Source organism: Leishmania mexicana, chromosome 18 (assembly GCF_000234665.1).
Source record: "Leishmania mexicana MHOM/GT/2001/U1103 complete genome, chromosome 18".
Taxonomy (NCBI): Eukaryota; Euglenozoa; class Kinetoplastea; order Trypanosomatida; family Trypanosomatidae; genus Leishmania; species Leishmania mexicana.
The window spans coordinates 29208-45829 of NC_018322.1; the positions used below are offsets into that span (position 1 = coordinate 29208).

A 16622-nucleotide genomic window follows, 5' to 3' on the forward strand; every position below is an offset into this window, starting at 1 on the left:
GCGCCGGGGAAATCGCTGCCTATACAACGAAGAAAACGTTCATTGGGGGTATGTGGGAAGGGGAGGGGGGTGGTGAAAGCGCAGTGAGACGCCAGTAGATGGCCTGCGAGACCCTGAGAAAGAGAGATGAAGCGAGGTAGGGGAGTAACAAAGACGCACACTTACAGCGACACGCAGCGAGACGAGTCGGCAGCAGAGCCTTCTCCCGCTTGACCTCTGTGCAGCACATGAAAAGGGTTCAGGAAGACAGGCACCCTCCACCACTGCTCACAAACGCGAACCATCTCACACAGCAGTTGATCGCCTCGTTGGCTGCCAACTCGAAAACAGGCGCGCACACACCTGTACACTGTTCATTTCCGTTTCTCAGTAGTGCAGTCTCGTAGCCACACCTCCACAGTGAGAAGCTCACCACTCAAGCAGCATCACAGCACGGTGCGCCACGTTTGGCAATAAAGGAAATCGCCCGCACAGCAGTCTACATGACATACCAGCCGTGCGCACGCAAGCGAGATTCGGCTGTGTCTTGAGTATCCTCTGCGTCTCCGGCGGCCTCCGTGGCGGTGCGAGGCACCATCATGATGATGATGAATGGCGTTGTTTGGATTGTCGTGGTGGAAAGAGTAATGTCACCAAGGTAAGGTCTTCCTTCCACTGGAGTACAATGCACAGCAACTGCCAGGTTGGCGTCTCCTTGGGCCCCGCCGTTGGTGAATATTCTGTCAGAAAACTCTACGTCAAACGCGCATTGGCCATTGGTTGTCTCGTACCGCACCGGCAGCGCGGTGGGGTGCGCCCCAGGCTCAGCGTCGTGCACCGTCAGCAACGCGACAGCGAACGATCTGGGTGGAATCTCCGGCGGCGGTAACCGCATCCACTGCGGCATCGTCCATATACAGGACGGCACGTCCGGCACCGCGGCGACTTTGGCGGCGTTATGGAAGGCTTCCGAAAAGTAAAGCGGCGACAGTCCGCAGTTGACGAGGACAAATGGTGCCGTGTTAGATGGGTACTTGGCAGGATCCTGCAGCTGCGCCGCGAGGGAGTGCAGTCGCTCTTGCAGGTTGTCAGTGCTGCACGTCTCGGCCACCACGGGCAACTGCATCCCATTGCTGTCGCCATGGTGATGTGGGTGGCGAGTGTTGATGGCGGCCATGGCAGCCTGGAACTGTGCCTCATCGAATGTCTCTTGCTGCAGCCTGGTGCTTGCCCTGGTCAGCAGCCCGAGCCACGTCGCCGTAACACCGGCGCTGTCCAGGCGCTCCAGCACGAGCCGAACGATCGCCGTTTCGTGGGCATCATCGAACGTGTTTGGAACGGGCACCAGAATCGACTGTCGGTGTGCTGCGCCGCCGCTCAGTTTCCACTCGCCACCGTGGGTGCAGCACATTCGCTTGACATCGTCGAGCGTTTGGCACGTCTCCGCAGTGATGGTGCAGAGCCGCTGGTACGCCTGCCCCTCCGTCTCTGTATCGGAAGACCACCGCTCCACCAGGTTCAGCTGCGCGCACACCTGCAAATCCCTTTTTGCGCTGCTGCAGAGGTACAGCGCGACCAGCAGGTCTCGCGGCGACGACGCGGGTAGTCGCATCCGATACGCAACAACGACACCCATCGGCCTTTCGGTGTCCCCTAATAAACCCGCCACGGAGGCCATTCCGGTGCCCGTCAGCGGCGGTGGCATAAAGTCGAAGAAGCAGCCGTAGACCTGCACCGCGAGTAACTCCACCTGCGGCTCATAGTGTGGAATGTCAGAGACGACGCAGTTTTTCACCCCCAAGGCAACGTAGTTTGTGGCCGTCATGTACGAGTGAAGTGACTTGCAGACCGCCGCCACCGTCTTGCGGCACTTCCTCACAGGCACCGTCACGCCCGGCGACCCGTGGTGCTGTCGCGGGCTCCATGTTATCGCGGTGGGTTCGGGTGGAATAGCATCCAGCACCGGCAGCAGATTCACCGCGAAGTCCCCGTGCGCAGAGACTAGCGGCGTCACATCCACGTTCTCGACGCCGGGTACGTTGATGGGGTTGATGCCGGCCATCGGTTTCAGGTCGGTCTTATTCAGCCGGTACATCATCCAAAGCGTCCAGTCCTCGCGTGTGTAGACGTTGACGAGGCGTCCCGCGACGACTCGGCGCAGACAACGCCACAGCCTAGGGTCGGAGCTGCACGTGCAGCCCAGCAGGTAGACATTTTCAACTACACCGTAGGCCTCCACCCTCTCCAGCTCTCGCAGGCACTCTACAATCACGAGAGAACCGAAGCTGAAGCCGACCAACGTCACCGGGCGGTTGCCGCGCTGCTTGTCGAGCAACGCGACTGCCAAGTCCTTGCCGGTGTAAGCAGAACGGTTCGACAGCGTCGCGAAGGTGTTGTCGATCACGCCAGTCGCCCACAAAGCAAAAAGCGGCAGCTTAAAGGCGCCCATAAGAGACGACAAGGCGTGGAAGCCGGTAAAGATGGCGCCTTGCATGAGCGTTTTCTCCGTCGCGGTGCCCACAGCCTTCATCATCAACTTGTCAGCAATTTCCAGGTTCACATGAATCGTCTCCCCAAACTTCACGAGGAAGTTGTCCTCCCATTGCAGCACGTACGACTCCGTTGACCGGAGCAGCTCGCTACGGCGCAGCACCGACTGCCACAGACCCACCTGTTGATCTCGCACCGGTCGACGTGGGTCGAAGATGGCTGAGTAGCCACTCACCCCGATAGCGAGCGTCATCATCTCCGTGCCCGGCGCGCCTGCGCAACCGAGCCGCTCCACAAAGTCCTGGAACACAAGCTGCACCGAAAAGTGCGCGACGTCGACGACGCAAGTGAGAGAGAAGAAAAGCCCCGGCGGCAGATCCACCGAAAACTGTGCACTGCTTGGCGCGGCGGGAGTCAAGGACTGGCGCGTCAGCTCCGAAAGGTTGTAAGCGGAGGCAAAGGCCACATTCACGCTGTTGAGAGAGCTGACCGCGAACTGCACTCGAACATAGAAGCGCGGCGTGATAGGCTTGCTGTTTCGGTTCACCACCTCTACAATGTAGTACCCCTCCGCCCCTGCAAGGCTCCACTCGCTATTGGTGAAGTACGTCAGCGACGCCTCAGCAGGGTACACGCCGACCGGCGAGGGCGTCTCGGGCCACTGCACGCCGTTTAACACGCCCATGTCGCGCGTAAAGACGTCGTGCGAGGAGCGGTTCACGAGCGACACACCGACCTTCCGCCGCTGCTTCACGTCATGCCCGTACTCGAGCTGCCGCTGAGGCAACTCCCCCTTCGGGAACGTCACTTTGCGCGCCCGCAGCGCGTCTCTGGCGCTCGCTGGGTACAGTTTTAGGTACGTGTACGGCTCCACATGCATCTCAAGCGCCACTCCCTGCTGGCGGCGCGTAAAGTCGGAGCTGCCCAGGTGCTCCTCCATCCAGTTCTCGGCCACTGTCGGGTCGAACTCGAGATCGGCCTTCTCGCACGCCGCGCACAGCGCCCAGACGCCGAAGAAGTCACGTCCAGCACGCACCCAAATCCGCAGCGACGTCCGTTTCGCGGTGCCAGGCAACGGCGTGGTCACGTAGCAGACGATGAAGCCGGCGCCGGTGGGGTGCGCAAACCGATTCACGCATGCGAACACACCCGCCCGTGCCGGCGCAATGAAGGCCGGCGGAGCCATTGCCCAGACGCCAGAAATCAGCTTGATAGCTTTGAGACGCAGTTGACAGCCGTCGAGGTTGTTCTCCACAGCGAAGACGACGTGGCGGCGACGCTTCTGCACCGGCGACAGATTTCTGACGTGTGACATGGCGATCATCCTCGTGTGCAACGGGACGACGATGCCGGGTTTCGAGTCGTCCTCGAGTACCGAGGAGAAGTCCCAGGACATGCCGGTAGTACTGCTGCCTTTCTTCACCGTCTGATGCGAGCACGCAAGGCGGTGCACCACCTCCTTGTTGAGATCAGCCTCTTCTTCCGCTGTCGTCACCACCGCCACTGCCGGTGCCGCCGCCGTTTCAAACGTCTCGACCTCGTCCACGGAGCGTAGCATGAAAATATCAGAGTCCATCGTGCGGCGAAACGCTTTGTAGCCGCCTAGCGATGCCCCTGTCACGCCGAAGATGGCGGTCATATTGGCGGCCGTCAACACCGGTGTAACAACGGAGGCGAGAGCGGCGGCGTGGGTAGCGGCGCCGACGATGGTCGAAAAGATGGTTGCCAAGGCCCCAGTGCCGAGCACGGCACCACCCACCGCCCCGATCACACCCAGAGTCGTTGTAGTGGCAGTCACGAGTGCGGCGTACGCAGGACCCACAACTGGTGCGGCCAGTCCGCCCGTCACGAGAAGGGCGACGCCGCCAAGGACAGAAAAGCCGCCGATAGTCGCAGCACGCGTCAGACTTCGTTTTTGTTGCTCTTTGCTCTTTAATACGCCCTCCTGCCGTGCCACGTCAGCCTCTTCAGCGGCGGCGTCGCGTCTCATTGTCATGCGCACTTGCGCGAGCGAGTTCTCCTCGCGCTCCACCAGGGAGAATGGGATCGACAAAATCCAGGAGAGCCGCCGCGCTGCTGCCCGAAGTCGCGCGTCATAGGAGCCGAGCCGCAGTGCCAGGTTGAAGGGCAGATTCACGACGACCCAGTCAAGCGAGGGATTCAGCACCATGCACACAGCTCGCACATCCTCCTGCGTCCATCGCTTCTGATGAAGATCAAGGAAGGCGTACGGCGGCGGCAGAAGAAGACCGTCGAGAAGGTTGCGCAGGTTCGTGTCGTCAACGACAATGTAGAAGAGAGCCCGGATAGCGACGCGGTCCTCAAACGAAATGCCGCTTAGCACCTGTGTGGCAGGAGCATCAATGCTGCCACGCAGTCGCTCCATCTCCTCCGCTGCTCTCTGCGGACGCTGCGGGCTCCATAGGTACCCGTAGCTGTCAAAGAAACTGTAGGCGCTACGCTGAGCCGCTTGTGTCTCCATTGTTCCGTGCGGATTCTTTCGCCACGCCGCGGAATGGTAGCGGATGCACCGGGCGCAAAAAAGTGGCTGATCCGGAAGCAGGAAGAACAGGAATCGAAATGCAAAGAGGGAGGATGAACAGGAGAGTTGCCTCTTCACAACTCAGTGCGTATAAACCGATATGCACATGTGGAGATACACCTTCGCGCAGACGACTCGCGAGAGAAGATGTTCTGCCTCAGCTCACCGGTGAGATGTAGGCGTCCGTGAGCATCAACGATCGAAAGAGCACCTTCCTCCCCATGAAGGAAAAACAACAAAGAACGCAGGGAAAGGAACAGAAGGGGTGTGCTGCGTGCCGATACACGTACACATACACTCTGCCCATACGTATATGGTCGATGGCGCCTCCGTCTCAGGAATGGCGGATGACCAATGCGAGGTGAGCAGATCAAAACAGTGGCAGCGGAAGGAAAGCGGAATAGTCAGCGAGAGAGACAAGGCATGGCAAGGACTGTGGTGGCGTGTCGCTGTGGTTGTAATGGTGGCACTCTCGATGAAGAGAAGGTGTCGACGGGAGAGAAAAGGTGTGGGAGAAATAGAGAATAAGTAGAAGCGGGTGTGTGATAGTGGACGGCTGTGCCGAGTGCGACCCACTCTCGCTCTCGCTCTTCACAGGTATCGCTTAGAGGTGCGAAGGAGAAATGCGGCCTGTCCGCTAAAAGAGAAGGAGGTGGAGCACTCGAAACGACAGCGACAAGAAGACAAGCCGGCCTTTGCCTGTGTGTCGTCCACCGCATCACTGCGGTCCCTTGCCGCTGTCCCGTGTCTAAATGCTCAGGACAAACTCCCAATACATATACACACACATATACATATACATGTATATGATAGGGCGGCTCAAGCACACCATCAAGTATCACACGACAACGGTGGTGATGGAGCTACCTATCCATCGGATCACCTAGCAGGATCGCTCTCGGGGCTACTAAGCGTGCGCACCCAAGCATTCACACACACACACAAACAGTGTAGCAAAGGCGCACAAAACGACGAAGAGGCGGAGAATATCCATTAAAGACGGACTGCCCGAAACATGTGCGCGAGAAACAGAGGGATAGGGAGACTGCAGAAACGGCAACGGAGTCCAGGACGCAGCGAGAGAGAAAAGGGGTTCTGCCAGCACACAGTTCTCGTATCACTCACGGTCATCGAGGGAACGCCGGTGACGGCGAGACGCTGCGGACGAAGCTCTCCGTACAGTGATAATGACAAAGTGCGGACAAGTCGAAACACACACTTCACAGGCGCCCTCGACTCCGTGCAGTAGTGAGCCTTTGATGGATGTTTTCTTTTTTTCTATTCGTAGTACTCGAGAAACAGACGTTGGATCTCTCTCTCTGTCATTGGCGCCCATCGCGGCTCGGTCTGCGGCGGTGCTACTTGAACAAAGGTGGGGGTGCACGCTACGCTCAGGCTGCAGTGAGCACGAAATGAGATGCGAGCCGAGAGTGTCTATGGTCGCTTTGCTTTCCATTGCTCCATAAACGCTTCGTAGTCGAAGCATCCTTCGCTCACGAACGCCCATACCTCCTCCGTGATGTCCTCGTGACGCTTCTGCAGCAGCGTAACGACCTCTTCACTTGATTTATACTCTGGACACGCAGCGAGCACGTGTGCGTCAAGTGCCTGATCTACCTTCGCCAAGAAGGATGTGTACACGGTATGCTGATCATGATCACCCGAGACGGTGTGCAGGGGTGGCACCGACTGCCACACCTGCTCGAGGTCAAAAGAAATCATAAAATCTTCGATGACGCCGACAACGGCATCGAAAGCCGCATCCTCGGACGAGCCGCCGTTGCCGCAGATAATAAACTCGCCCTCCTCCGTGTCCATGAATACAACGTGCGAGCACAGCGAAGAGGGAGGAAGGCGGTAGAATGCTCTATCAATATTATAAGGAGAGTCTTTATGGGAGGAAGCGAGGGGTGGCTCGACGTGATGTGCTGACTGTCGTGGCCTTGCAAGGGTGGGTCAACGAGGATAGAGGGCCGCAAGGATGTGTCAAGAGTCGAAGCAAACAGTGGAAAGAGAGGGAAGAGAGAAGGCATCGGGAACACCCCTGCGTCATCCATCATCACAATATACCCTCCGAATCACAAAAAAAAAGAAAAACGTTCGTGCCGCCGATTCTAGTGCTGTCGATGTCCCATTGCATACGGCAAGCCTGGGAAAGACGCAGGTGTGACAAGGAGCGGCGGCACCATCTGTTATGCTTGTGTAGTTGTGCAATGGCGAAGGGGACGAGCGTGATCGGCACCGAGTACCATTGAAAGAGAGAAAGAGAGCGTCAGCAGAATGCTGGCTCTAAAACCGCCTCAACTGAAATGGCACCGAGCACGCGCACATGCACACGGAGAGGGGGGGAACAACAGCAAAAAAAAGCACAGAAAAAATATATATGAGCTCAGGTCAGCCACACCAGATAGTCTCACTGCGAACACGCCCTCGCTCAGACAAACATCATAGTAGCCTGCCTCCCCTCTCTCCAAAAATCACCGGGGTAAGTTCATAGAAGCAGAAGATGATGAGTGCACAATGTCAACCGCAGCGTTTGAGAACAAAATGATAATAACACGGAAAGGAGATGCAACTGAAGGCGACGTCACACATCAATGTGCACAAAACCCAAGGCACAATGGCGGATATAAGGAACGGAGGAGCAAGTGGTATGCAGCCGATCCCGACACTCCCGAGCGCAGGGGCTGCCATGATAGTGCATGGTGCGCTATCCCAATAGTGGAAGGTTAGTCGATGTGCCCTCTCACCTCCTCTGCCCGCCGCCGCACTCTTGCCTAACACCCACAGCTGAGCTCCAGAACACAGTCGAGTGTCTATTCGATCGTCACACGCTTTGCTTCGCATTGCATGCGCTCCCTCGCGGCCCGGTGTGGCGCGCATGGTGGAGGAACTATCACCGTCACCGCTGCCCCAGCCCCTAAGGTTGGCGGCAGACACAGCGGCTTCTGAAGCTGTCGTGCGCGGTGCTCGTTCAGCTTCTTCTCGACCATCACCACATCAGCACGTGTGATGCGGATGAGACGGCTGGTGCGTGACACCACAGCCGTGTAGTCTGGCACAAAAGGTGCGCCTGACAAGAGAACATCCGCGCCAAGGTCAGAGAAGGAACGCAACTCCGTTCGTATCTTTTCGCGGCCGATCATCACCTCGACACCGCCACTCAGTACCAGCGTGAACGTGCTGCTCGGATGCCCGGCTCTGTAGAGCACTCGCGCTGCATCGGCCGTGGAGAGGTCCGGCGACGCTGCTTCGATTCCCCAGAAAGGCGTGCTCTTGCTCTTCTCACCGTCACTAATCTGGTCGTGGACGTCCACCACCACGTCGCCGATTTGCTGCAGCAGAAACTTGACATGAGCAACATTCCACGTTGCAAAGTACACATAAGCCCGGGTGAGGTAGTAGGCAAGTGCCCATAGCTGATCCTCGGAAAGACCTTGATTCTCCGCCTTGGATAGCACGCCGTACGAGTAGAAGTTCACCCGCGGCGGCCGCGTCGGAGGCGGCTCAATCATCAACTCATCGCACGTCTCCGCGTCCAACAGCAGCCTCTTATCCACCACGTACTCGTCCTCATCGTAAATCTCCGACGCGATGAGCTTCTCAATAACGTCTTCAAGTGTCACAAGGCCAATGAAAGAGCTCGGCTCTGTCGCCTTCGAAAGGAGCGCCATAGGGTTAATGGTCTTCGGCGTGCGCTGTGCAGGTGCGGCATGCTTGCTGCCGTGGTGCACGTGGTCTGCGCCGTAAGGTGAGGCGCCTTTGCTATTGGAGGTCGTTATCCCGGCACCACCTCGGTCCTTATCCTTTGCACGCTGCGACGAACTCTTCGGCGAACCACGCCGCTTGTCCGCGGTAGCGGGGTCTGCCGGCTCCACGAAAAGAAGCTGCGTGTGATGGTGCTCGAAGATGTACAGCATGTCCTGCAGAAGTGTGTCCGCCTTCACCACTAACATGTCGCGCGGGTGCTGCGCCACGAAATCACGCACTGTCATGTCAATGCTGTGGCAAAGGTAGGAGTTGTCGATGAGATCCTTCACGTAGAGCACACCAATCACATTGTCGCGTGACCTTTCGTACACCGGCATGCGCGAGATACCGTACTCCCACAAGCGACGCTCGAGCGCCGTGTCGAGCGGGGTGCTCCCCTCTAGCATGACGGCGTTCTCCATCGATGTCATGGCCGCATCTGCTGTGACCTCGTTCATGTCCATCACGCTCAGCATCATGCGCACCTGGTCTATGTCGATGCCCGACTTCTCCGAGAACTTCTCGCAGTGCATGCGGATGAGCTTCTTCAGCTCCTGGCGGTCGTATATTTGCCCTGCCTCGTGTCCCACCATCCAGTCCAGCATCATCCCCAGCGGCTTTGAGATGGGCCACAGCACAAACAACGAGACCTTCAGCGCTTGCAGACTTTTTGTGCCAGCCCACAGTGCGTTGTTTTGCTTGTTGCAGAAACTCATCGGGATAATCTCACCAAAGATGAGCACCACCAGTGTACCCAAGATGAAGTTCACCAGCTCACTGCCACCCACAATCGCAGCGACGAGCTGAGAGGTCAGCACCAGAGTCAACATGTTGCCCACGAGCAACGTCGCCAGAAGCTGGTGGCCCAGCATACGTACCGGCAGAATCTTGCGCGCGTAGGTGCGGTCAGGTTCCTGACCTGCATCAGCTATAATTTCCAGATAGATGGTCTCCATCCCCAGCAGCCCAATAGTGAGACCACAGTACATGGCGGAGAGCAGCACCGTGGTGATACAAAACAAGATGAGGACCCATTTCGGCCATGCCGCGTATCCGGTAGCGACTTTCTCGCTCGCGGCAGCCTCGATCGCGGCAGCCTCGATCGCGGCGTGGCCGAGCAGCCCTAAGGCCAGTGAAAGCAGCCATGGCGAAGTGCTTTTCGCTGCGGTAACAAACGGCAACGGCATTGGCGTGCCCGGTGTGGCGCGACGGGGTCGATGAGAGTACGCTGAACGGCACAAAAGAAAAGGAAAGCGTGGAGAATGAGTTGAGTCGGGTCACAGCGCGAGACGGAGAGCTCCACGCAAGAGACCCAAGACGGAAGACAGCCAAACAAGAATGTATAGAAAGCCACCTTTTCGGTCTTGTCACGTACGCACACGCACCCACGACAACGGGTGTACGAACAACTCTCGAAGAGCGACCGACGTGGCAATGGCAACGAAAATAGAAAAAATATATATTTATTTAAGCAGAAAAAGAAACGAAACCGTGATGGGGGCGAGAGACGGCGTACGTGCTGAGCGAATGGCCGAAAAGCTCAGTCTGTACGGCGTGTGCTGTAAGCACTGAGAGACAGCGAAGAGGGAGCCGCGAATCGTTCGATCACGCATGAACACGAACACAAGGACGCGCATGTGTGAGTAGAACCACAGAGAAGGCAAAACGATCGGTGAGGAGGTCGAGTGGAGGCGGGCACCCATGGCCACAAACGCGCATACAAGCGAAGGACAAAATATCAGAGAGGCGGCAGATGTGAAATCGAGCGGAGAAGTGAGGAAGGCTGCCAGTTGCCGTCGGGGCACTTATTGATTGTTGCGCTTGCCGATGACAACGCTGTACAGCACTTGGTGCAGAGAGTGGGTGTGAGACAGCGCGAGAGCCCTACCTATCACGTATGCAGCGGTGCACATTCGGAATAGGTATGAGCGTGAACGCACACAAGTGTCCTGTGGTACACGACAGATTCACTACAAGGAGTTTCTTTGCCTTTTTTCTTGAGCCGATCGGGTGCCCTCATCCCGCCCACCACCTCAGTGCGTGGTATCAGTGCTTAGCACCCACTCTGCGGGGAAGCCACGCAGCATGCAGCCGGCCCTCGGTTACGGCTGGCGGACTCCTGACGTCGGCGGAGGGGGCGGCCTGGGCTAGCGCTGTGCCGAAGAGACGTGCGGCCATGACCACGATTGTACCAGCTCCCAAAGAACCGTGTGGGCAATGCGGCAAATACGAGGATGCACCTGGCTTTTAACGAAACATTACACTTTTCCGCCTTTGCTACGTTGCGGCGATGCCGAGAGCGGCCGCGGACCCAGCGTGCGCTGTACGCAGTGGAGTTGCAGTGGGCTGGCCGAAGCCAAACGGCGTTGGCTGACCCGGTGCCGTAGCATGGCCGCAGCGCAACAGAGGATGCGTGCCCGGTGGTTGTGTGTGTGTGTCTGTATGCGTCTATCTGTTCACCTGCTTGTGGTTGACTGGAGCCCGTCCATGGGCTTCTCTTGTTAGTGCAGCCGAGCAGCCTGGACAACCTGAAGAGGAACGAAAGACACGGAGGTATGTCACAGGGAGAGAGCAAGACCGAGAGACGGGGCGCGAGTCCTCCAACTATGGCCAGCGCGGATAACCGCCACACCTGGTTGCCCCCTCTCGGCAATGAAAAAAAGCAAAGCGGGAGCGCAAAGAGACCAAGAGGCCGTGTTTGTTGAAACGCAGCGAGCAGTTTACGTAGTTATCGCCTCTGGTGTTCCCACGCTCCCAAGACACAGTTCGACTGTCGAAAAAGTACACTGCTCGCGCGCCACGACTGCCTCTGCTTATCCTTGTCGTTATGGGATCGGATGTCACGGCACCGCCGACCCTGGTTTTTTCTTTCGGTATTCCTCCCCGAGTGGGTTGTCTTGCGTTTTGGATAGTTGTTGGTGGCATCTCATTACCCCACACCCACCCACCCCCTCACTCCGCGACCTGTGAATTCACGGCCCGACTGATGTCAACCTGCCCCCCCACCACCACCTATATTGTTTTCTACGCCGAATGGGACTTCTCTGCAGACACTTGCACTTGAGCTTTCCTCCTTCAAACGAAAGTCTGCCCACCCCGGGAGGGCGATGAGGAGGAGGCGCAGGTATGACCGGCGGAGAGACGAGACGTTCTGCAATCACCGAGTCCCAACCTCGTAAGCCACATAACAAGGTATATATTCATACAAAGCTGTGCTTCCCAAGACCACAACAGAAACGCACAGGCCTCGCCCTCTCGCTTGCCTCGACACTGGCCGCCTGCACTGAGGCAGTCCCTCCCTCTTTCTCCTATCGGATGCACTCCGCGCTACAACGTCTTCTTGCTCGTGGTACCGTACTGTCTCTGTAGCGCTTGCGCGCTATCCATACGGTGACCCAGGAGACTGTCACGCTCGCTTCTGGCCATTGTGCTCGTACCCTGACGAGATGCGGAGGAGCGCAGCAAGGTCGGCAAGCCAGGACTGAGGATGCGCACGTTGCTGCTGCGTTGACGGCTAGCAAACTGGTAGTATTGGTACTTATCGAAAAGCCCCTTGGGGATACTGTACACACGCGCCCCCGTGATCACAGCAGCGCTGTAGTCCGGCACAAAGAACGGCGTCGTGAGGGCCTCTTCACCGATGTAGTTGAAGCTCTGCAGCTTCGTGCGGAACGCCTCGGTGCCGACGAGCAGCTCCACGCAACCGCCGAGGACGAGGAGTAGGCGGTCGGAGCGGATGCCGCACGAGTACAAAATGTGCGATTGGTCGCTCACTGCGTTGAGAAACTGGGCGTGGCCGCCCTTGAAGAAGAACTGCGACTGTGACAGCGCCTTCTGCGCACCGCCCGTCTGGGAACTCGTCGTGCTGTAGCTGTCATGCATCTGGTCAAGTGGCGTGCTCAAAAGCATATCCGATGTGCCGTTCTGCTGGCCGACGGTGATGGCGCACAGCTGCAGATCTTTGCACTCGTCTAGCAGCAGCTTGATGTACGGAGGTTGCCAGCTGTAGAAGCAAGGAACCGTCCGGTTGAGGTAGTACGCGACGGCCCAGACCTGGGAGTCCGTGAGCGGAATGCTCTCGGTGGGGTGGGTGAAGTACGAGTAGAAGTTGACGCGGGGCGGCGTTTCGGGCTCGCTCGGTAAGTGTAGGGTGTTGGGGTAGCGGTCGTTGCCGGGGATATCGACGGCGGCGTAGCGCGGCTCGCGCTCCACCGGGTCATAGCTGTCGTACTCGTCGTAGATCTCAGACGCCAGCAACTCCTCCACAACGTCCTCCATCGTGACAATGCCGACAATTTTCTGGTGCGTCGCTGCAAAGCCGCGTGGCCCTGAGTATTCCATCCGCCACGTCTCAACGTCAGTCATGATCGCCGGGATCGCAGCACCGACGATGTTCGCATCCTCCTCGAAGACGACCGCCATATGCGTCTGTGCTTCCAGAAAGAACTTGAGCATCGACGGCAGCGACGTGGCGGCGCACACCATCGCGAACAGGCGGTCCTTCACCTTGACCACCTGCGCCACCGTCAGCGGCGAGAACTCCAAGGATGTGTTCACCGTCATCAAGTCCTTGACAACGAGGACGCTTTCAAACACGCCAGGTGCCGACTCGACTGGCACTCGCGAGCGGCCCGACTTCCACAGCATCTCCAAAAAGTCCGGCGTGATGAGGTCTGTGCCGCGGACGTACGTCGCCTTCTCGATCGGGGTCATGATATCGCGCACCTTGCGCTCATGGAAATCCATGGCGGCAAGCAGCAGTTTCAGCTCGGACTTGGGCATGTACACGCCATCATCACCTTCGCGTTCGTAGTGTATTACCATTAGCTTGCGCAGTTCCTTCTTGTCGTACAGCTGCCCCGTCTCCTCGCTGCCCACCACGACGTCGAGGAACCAGCCCAGGGTGGCTGACAGCGGGTAGGTGAGGATCATGGCCACGTTCACGAAAACGGAGCCGGCCGCGGCGACACGAAGGGAATACTTGGAGCGGCAGATCGACATGGGCAGAATCTCTGCAAACAGTACAATGACTAATGTGCTCGCGACGAACTTCCAAATACCGGAGCCTCTGTCGTCCACCACGTGTGTGGTCGTGCCCCGAGTACGGATGGCCTCAACCACATCAAAGACTTCGTTGAACTCCTGCACGATGAGGACATTGCACAGCATGTTGGATATGATGAGGGTACAGAGCGTCTTGTGCCCTTGCTTGCGCAGTGGTAGCAAGGTCGCGGCGTACTTGCAATCCGGTGTCGGCCCACTCTCAGCGATGATCTCGAGGGTAAAGGTGTTGGCGCACATGACACCCAGTGTCAGTCCAGCAAAGACTGCGGACAGAAAGGCGTACATGCAAATTCGTAGCGAGTGATCCAGCAAAGTGTAGACGCGCTTTGTCTGCTTCCGGTTCTCGTTCAGTTTCTTCTCCGTCATCTGCGAGGGGTCTTTGGTGAAAGAGTTTCCGTTTGCACCGAGCGTCGCGGCGAGAAAAGCGCCGTACGCGGCGAACATGATGCAGAGTCGAATCGACCGCACGGTCGAGGCACGAAAGTGCCTTACATTCATCTTGGAAAATATGGGAGATGCTGGTGTGTGTTTGCGTGTCTTTCCCGCCCTTGGCCCGTCACACGCCGCTAATCCTCGGATCTCGAAGGAGGTGGCACGCGTGTAGGAAAAAAGAGGTGAGCAAACGGACAAAAACAAAACATAACTGGAGAACCCGAACTCGTGGCTCACACGCCGTTACGAGACGATGCCGATGCAAAGTGCGCGAAAAAAAAACCCGTACAAGCACAGAGATCCCCACACAGCAAAGGCGCTTGCTCTGTCCTCCCTCCGCTCTAGCGCCTCTCCCTCCCGCTACCTGAACAGAACCACACAGTTGGGCAAAGCACGCGCGAAAATTGCAGGAAAAGCGGACCCGCGGACCAAAACGAAATTACCGAAAAAAAAAGAGCACACAATGAGAAGGCACGGGAGAGGAGCAAAACACCCAAACGCCACTGAACCGTAATATGGGAGCCTCTGCACGTGTTCCTACCGAAAGCAAAAAAAAACTTTTATTTCAGCGCGCACGGTAGTGGTGCTGCAGCGACGGAGCAGGCGGTGCACGTGAGAAGAACGTGGAGAAGAGGGAAGAGGGGATGCTGAAGATTTGAACAGAAGAACGCGTGTTGTGGACAAGGACCGCGACACACGCAACACGCACCGCCCTTTTCAGAAAGACCCGCGTTAGGAGCACAGAGGTCTTTGTATGGGATGTGCGAGAAACAAAGAACCACAAAAGAAACCCGAGGTACAGAGCACGTTAGAGGTGCGTGCGTGCGTGCTTATGCATGTACTTGTATTCGTGTTCCACGTACGTGTTGCTGTGCGCTACGGCTATTCGCGATTATGGCTGCTGGATGTGGTTGCACCCGAGGATCCGCATTCACCGCGCACACACAGAGGAACGAAGCAACGCACCAAGTCGATTAATGGCGCGAAGTGGAGCAGGAGAGGGATAACGGGTTGGGGAGGGAGGGCGAAGGGAAAAAGAAAACGAAGTAGAAAGGAAAACCGAAAAATGTGCGTCACATAAGAGAAGAAGTATAGCGATCGGTCACTACATGCCATGAACATGCCCGCTCGTTGCCGATCAGCGCCAGAGAGAGAGAGGGGGGCAAGCGGAGAGAGGAAGGCAATTAACGATGAAGAGGAAGAGAACACGCATACCCAGACAGCCGCCCGAGTGAGACTCACTCGCCACAGATGCCTCCATCGGTCATCCCTCCGTGTCTTTCAGACGCCCTGGGGGTGCAAGCCCGAGGGTTACACGCAGCGCCCATATATACAGAGAGGCAGCAGTAAGTGTGAAATGTCGGGAGGATGCACGGAGGGAAAGAGCACTCCGATGACGTCGTTTTCGTTAGTGTGCATGCTTCTTTTTGTGTTTACATATATGTGTGTGGGTGTGGGGGGTATGAGCTTTGATGGTTCTTGGTTTGTGTTGGTTGTGATGAGAAGGATTTGGATCGCCTATCGCCCTTTGACGTTGCACAACAAAAAAAAGAGAGACGTTGGCGCAAAAACGCGCCTTACACATTAGCAATCACGGGAGAGAGAGGAAGCAAGCACAGAGGGGACGAGTGACTGACAGTTCGCCTCCATACGCCGCCATGACGATCAGAACATCTATGGATACAAGACACAACACACCACGAGCAAAAGAAACAATAGAAAAACAAGAGATGCTATGCCGGGAGAGCACGTGGGGCGCAACCGGGAAGGGTACGAGCTCAAGAACGAGAGAGCAACACCAATCGGTGAGTAGAGCACACGGTGCGCTCACACGCCGCAAGAATAGCGGGTTTACGCATGGCAACCCATCGGGCATCGCTTGAGCACATTAGGAAGAGTGGTTGAGCCAGAGAAACAGAGAGAGCGGCAGCACTACAATCCAGAGTAGTCACCGCGATGGAGTCGCGGTCCTCCCTATGCACACATCTCCCGTCGCACCGCGTTGAAAACGACTCCTCCCGCGCCTCCACCTCACCCGCGTCGGATATGCCCCCAGCACGATCCCGCCTCCGTGCATCCCTCTGATGTGGTAGCTGTCTGTATCCTTCCCCTCGTTGGACGCGCCATCAACGCCCTCAAGTGCCTACTGCACAGATGCGATGAGCTCACCTTCCTCACATCATGCACATACACAGCTATAGGGGGTGTGCGCCGATACGCACACTCTCTACGCCGAGGCAGGTGCACGCTGAGGGAAAACGAACACGAAAGATGAATAGGCGCATGAGAGGTGCCCGCCCAGACCCCCACCACCGCCGCCGCCACTTCCATAATCCCGCATTCGGCAACACGTGGCATAGCCCGC

At 57.4% G+C, this 16622-nt stretch overlaps 4 protein-coding genes across 4 annotated transcripts; all 4 read right to left on the reverse strand.

Moving 5' to 3' along the window:
* Positions 1 to 478: 478 nt before the first annotated feature.
* Positions 479 to 4951, reverse strand: LMXM_18_0110 (conserved hypothetical protein; the record flags this gene model as incomplete). The annotated part of the gene is made up of 1 exon (XM_003873976.1): positions 479 to 4951. The coding sequence occupies one exon, from the start codon at positions 4949 to 4951 to the stop codon at positions 479 to 481; it is 4473 nt and encodes a 1490-aa protein (XP_003874025.1).
* A 1494-nt stretch (positions 4952 to 6445) lies between these two features.
* LMXM_18_0120 (conserved hypothetical protein) lies at positions 6446 to 6829 on the reverse strand (the record flags this gene model as incomplete). Its single annotated transcript, XM_003873977.1, has 1 exon — positions 6446 to 6829. One exon carries the CDS (start codon positions 6827 to 6829, stop codon positions 6446 to 6448), a length of 384 nt encoding a protein of 127 aa, XP_003874026.1.
* A 998-nt stretch (positions 6830 to 7827) lies between these two features.
* LMXM_18_0130 (conserved hypothetical protein) lies at positions 7828 to 9948 on the reverse strand (the record flags this gene model as incomplete). Its single annotated transcript, XM_003873978.1, has 1 exon — positions 7828 to 9948. One exon carries the CDS (start codon positions 9946 to 9948, stop codon positions 7828 to 7830), a length of 2121 nt encoding a protein of 706 aa, XP_003874027.1.
* A 2140-nt stretch (positions 9949 to 12088) lies between these two features.
* On the reverse strand, positions 12089 to 14323 carry LMXM_18_0140 (conserved hypothetical protein; the record flags this gene model as incomplete). The annotated part of the gene is made up of 1 exon (XM_003873979.1): positions 12089 to 14323. One exon carries the CDS (start codon positions 14321 to 14323, stop codon positions 12089 to 12091), a length of 2235 nt encoding a protein of 744 aa, XP_003874028.1.
* Positions 14324 to 16622: the final 2299 nt, after the last annotated feature.